Source organism: Mandrillus leucophaeus, unplaced genomic scaffold, assembly GCF_000951045.1.
Source record: "Mandrillus leucophaeus isolate KB7577 unplaced genomic scaffold, Mleu.le_1.0 Scaffold9, whole genome shotgun sequence".
Classification (NCBI taxonomy): Eukaryota; Metazoa; Chordata; class Mammalia; order Primates; family Cercopithecidae; genus Mandrillus; species Mandrillus leucophaeus.
Window position 1 is genome coordinate 9,198,386 of NW_012109807.1, and position 4,284 is coordinate 9,202,669.

General features: G+C 53.8%; 1 protein-coding gene across 1 annotated transcript in view; it reads right to left on the reverse strand.

The window, feature by feature from the left end:
- Nucleotides 1-4,284, reverse strand: part of FER1L5 (fer-1-like family member 5) — a 68,843-nt gene that overhangs the window by 40,770 nt on the left and 23,789 nt on the right. Inside the window, exons 15-18 of the mRNA XM_011969681.1 lie at nt 1,125-1,168; nt 953-1,035; nt 784-878; nt 48-124 (exon numbers count right to left, since the gene is read on the reverse strand). Coding sequence (XP_011825071.1) covers nt 48-124; nt 784-878; nt 953-1,035; nt 1,125-1,168 — 299 coding nt within the window. The remainder of the gene's footprint in view (nt 1-47; nt 125-783; nt 879-952; nt 1,036-1,124; nt 1,169-4,284) is intronic.

Below are 4,284 nucleotides of genomic sequence, written 5' to 3' on the forward strand. Positions count from 1 at the left end.
ACTGTGTTCCCACAATGCTTCCGGCTGGGTGGGAACTGTGTTCCCACAATGCTTCCGGCTGGGTGGGAACTGCCATCACTGAGTCTGCGCTCCCCGCCGGGCCAATCAGAGCCCGCCCCGCCTCCTTGGCCACAGGGATCCGAGGGGAGCACACAGGCCCTAAGGAGGCCAATTAGAACGCCTCCCCGGCCTTCCCCGCTGGAGGCGGTGTGGTGAGGTTCCCAGCCCGGAGGCCTGACTGCGGGAGGAGGGAATGAGGCGGGGTGGGGTGGGGAAAGGAGAGGGAGGGCCTCCCAGTGGCCTTGAGGGCCAGTGCCTATGGTTCTTCCTCAGCATCCTTCCCTGCCTCGTTCCTTCCCAGTGCCTCTTTGCACTGTCAGAAACTGGGATCCACAGTAGCTCCGGGCAGACAGGAGTCTTGTTTTTCCCTGGGTTTAAGACAGTGTGAGTTGGGTTTCTGGCATTTACCGCCGTTCCTGAATAACCTCGTGCTTCCTCACACTTGCCTGTGCTGTGTCCTCTGTCCTGCGCGCCCTTCCCGCCTGCTGAAAATCCTACCTTTTTTTCCTCTGAAAGCCCCTTCCTCAGGGAAAGCCCAGAACTTCCGCCTGCTCCTTTCTGGTGCCCCCACGCCTGTCCCACATGCACGTGGCTGCTCATGGACAGGCTTCACGTCCTCCCCAAGACCCCGAGGGACAGAAACCAGGGCACGTCCCAGGCCCTAGTGCTTTACTAGGGCAGCTCCACCTCCGCTGTCCCCTAGAGCTGATGTGACAAGCTTACAGCGCCTTCTTCCTGGATCCTGAAAGGGGCCTTTTTACCCCCGTGCAGAGTCAGGAAGCTGGGGCCAAAGCAGGGCAGGAAGCCAGAGTACGCGCCTGGAAGGAGAGAGAGTGAGAAGGGTCGGGCGCAGGACGAGGGGTGTGGGACGTGGGCTCGAGACTTTGCTTGCCTTCGATCTCCTCTCCGGTGGACGAGATCTGGTTGAGGGACAGGCTGGCGGTCCCAATCTCATCCGAGCAGTCCTTCCTGTGGCTGGAGAGAAACATTCCTCAGGCTGAGCCCCTGGCCCAGCTCTCATTTCCTCCTTCCCTGTGTGCTTCACCCTCCACCAGGTTGCTCACCAGTCCAAGACTCTGAACTTGATGTAGCTGGAGAGGCAGGGTAGCTGTCGGGGGAAGGACAGAGGAGTGGTGGGTACACATTCGGATGGTCTGGTCCTCGTGGAGATTTTAAGAACAGGTAAGGACTCGCGGGTCTGGGACCAACTCCTGGCTCAGGTACCAGCGAGCCACTTAATCATAGAAAAGCTGGATTTCCAACCAGGCTGATGGAGCTTTGGCTTTAGGGCCTCTTATTTGTTTTCTGGGGGTTTGTTTTGTTTTGAGACAGGGTCCTCCTCTGTCACCCAGACTGGAGTGCAGTGGCATGATCATAGCTCACTGCAGCCTACACCTCTCAGGCTCAAGCGATCCTCCCGCCTCAGCCTCCTGAGTAGCTGGAACTACAGGCACCTGCCGCCAAACTTGGGTAATTAAAAACTTTTTTTTTTTTCTTGTAGAGACAGGTGCCTTACTATGTTGCCCAGGCTGGTCTCGAACTCCTGGGCAAAAGCAATCCTCCTGTGTCAGGCTCTCAAAATGTTGGGATTATAGATGTGAGCCACCTCGCCCAGCTGGGCCTCCCATTTGAATGGGCCCCTTGCAGGGTCCTGGGAGGGGCCTGGAACTTGTCATATGATCGTTTTGTATTTATGTTTTTAAAATGGCCCTCTGGCCAGGCATGGTGGCTCACACCTGTAATTCCAGCACTTTAGGGGGCTGAAGTGGGCGGATCACTTGAGCAGCCTGGGCAACATGATGAAATCCTCTCCCTACAAAAAATACAAAAATTAGCTGGGTGTGGTGGCACTCACCTAGAGTCCCAGCTACTCAGGAGGCTGAGGTGGGAGGATTGCTTGAGCCCATGAGGTTGGGGCTACAGTGAACCATGATTGTGCCACTGTACTCCAACCTGGGTGACCGAATGAGACTTTGTTTCAAAAAAGAAAAAAAAAAAGTTCCCCTAATTGCATAAGCTTCAGGCCCTGCGACACCTGAGTCTGCCCTGACTGTGGGCTGGTAGATATTACTGTCCTCACACAGCCCCTTTCAGTATGAATGCACATTCACCAAACCATCTCATGGAGAGGCCGTGGGCCCGGAATGTCTTCATCATGTCTAGCCATCAACTTTTTAAACAGTGGTATATCTGTCTCCTCAAAGAATAAATAAGCCAGGCACGGTGGCGCAAGCCTGTAATCCCAACACTTTGGGAGGCCAAGGTGGGCAGATCACGTGAGGTCAGGAGTTCGAGACCAGCCTGGTCAACATGGAGAAATCCCATCTCTACTAAAAATACAAAATTAGCTGGGCATGGTGATGCATGCCTGTAATCTCAGCTAGTCGGGAGGCTGAGGCAGAAGAATCGCTTGAACCCAGGAGGCGGAGGTTGCAGTGAGCCGAGATCACGCCATTGCACTCCAGCCTGGGCGGCAAGAGCGAAACTCCTTGTCAAAAGAAAAAAAAAAAAGAATAAATAATAATAGCTGCCTCTTTAGGAGGTTTCTGTTGCCCCTGGCTTGTGCTAAACAAATTCTGTAGACCAGCTGAGTGGGCTCTCCTAAAAACCTCTTGAACCAGGTGCTATGATTATTCCCATTTTCACATGGGAAAGCTGAGATCAGAGAGGTTGAGCTCCTGAAGTTCTCATGCTACATTCAGTTGCCAAAGCCTCAGAGCCCCTAACCTCTCTGCTGTAACCCTGTGGGGGCCGTGATTGTCCCTATAAAGAGATGGGGAATGAGGCCTAGAGAGGCAGAGGGACTTGCTCAAGGTCACATAGTAAGGGGTGGAGTCAGGATTCCAACCCAAGCTTCTGTGTCCTATCTTCACTCTACAATATGATTTCCTTAATTATTTTTAAAAAGAAAGAAAGGAAAGAGGCCATATGCGGTGGTTCACGCCTGTCATCCCAGCACTTCGGGGGCTGAAGTGGGAGGATTGCTTGAGGCCAGGAGTTCAAGACCAGCCTGGGCAACATAGTGAGACCCCATCTCTATCAAAAACACAAAAAATTAGCTGGGCATGGTGGCTCGTGCATGTAGTCCCAGCTACTCGGGAGAGGCTGAGGCACAAGAATTGCTTGAACCTGGGAGGCAGAGGTTGCAGTGACCTGAGATTGCGTCGCTGTAGTCCTGCCTGGGCAACAGAGCGAGACTCTGTCTCAAAAAAAAGAAAGAAAAAAAGAAAAATAAATAGAAGAAAAAAAATCCATGTGTCCATGTGTAAAATAGAGCTGTGGGGTTGAGGCCAGAGCGTGACCCCAAATCCTCAGTCCTCTCCGCTGGGGCCTCTTCTCCTTACAGCAGTTCTTGGGGTACGGCTGGGAACCTCCCAGCTTTCCATTTTCTTCATCCAATTCTCCCCAGGTCCTGACAGCTAAGGGGCCAAGGAGAAGAGGAAAGGGCTTTCCAGGTGAGCAGCTAGTTAGTAAGAAAGGAGGAAATTTCCAGGCTAAGGGAGGACATTGGAAGGGGAGAGGTGGGCACCAGAAGGCATCCAGGTCTTCCAAAGTTAAGAATCGTCCAAGTTCAGATTTATGGCCGAACCACCTTTCCATCCATCCTGCTAATAATTCTCCTCCTGCTTCTCAGTTCCTCATCTAGTGTGCTGCCTCCCCTTCTGCCCTGGGGCCCTCAGACTGACCATTGGCACAGGCCAGTTTTCTGCAGTGCCCTGGGCTCTGCTCCCTCTCTGACCACCTGGCCTCAGATGCTACCATCTGTGTGGTTGGCTGTTCTGCCTCTTCAGATGCGGTTCACACCCGCCTGCTGCATTTCCAAAGGACAATATCCAAAGGGCCCCACCCTGGAGACTGTGTTCTGGGGAAAATGGATGAGGTTCCAGGGGGTGTTTGGATGTCTTCAGATGTTGAAAGGCCTCGGCCTCTCTCAAGGATGAGGGAGGGCCTGGCCTGTGCCATTGGTTCTGAGCCTGTAAGAAGATGACAATGGCCGGGCACGGTGGCTCACACCTGTAATCCCAGCACTGTGGGAGGCCAAGGCGGGCGGATCACCTGAGGTCAGGTGTTCGAGACCAGCCTGGCCAACATGGTGAAACCCCGTCTCTACTAAAAGTATGAAAATTAGCCGGGCGGCCGGGCACGGTGGCTCAAGCCTGTAATCCCAGCACTTTGGGAGGCCGAGACGGGCGGATCACGAGGTCAGGAGATCGAGACCATCCT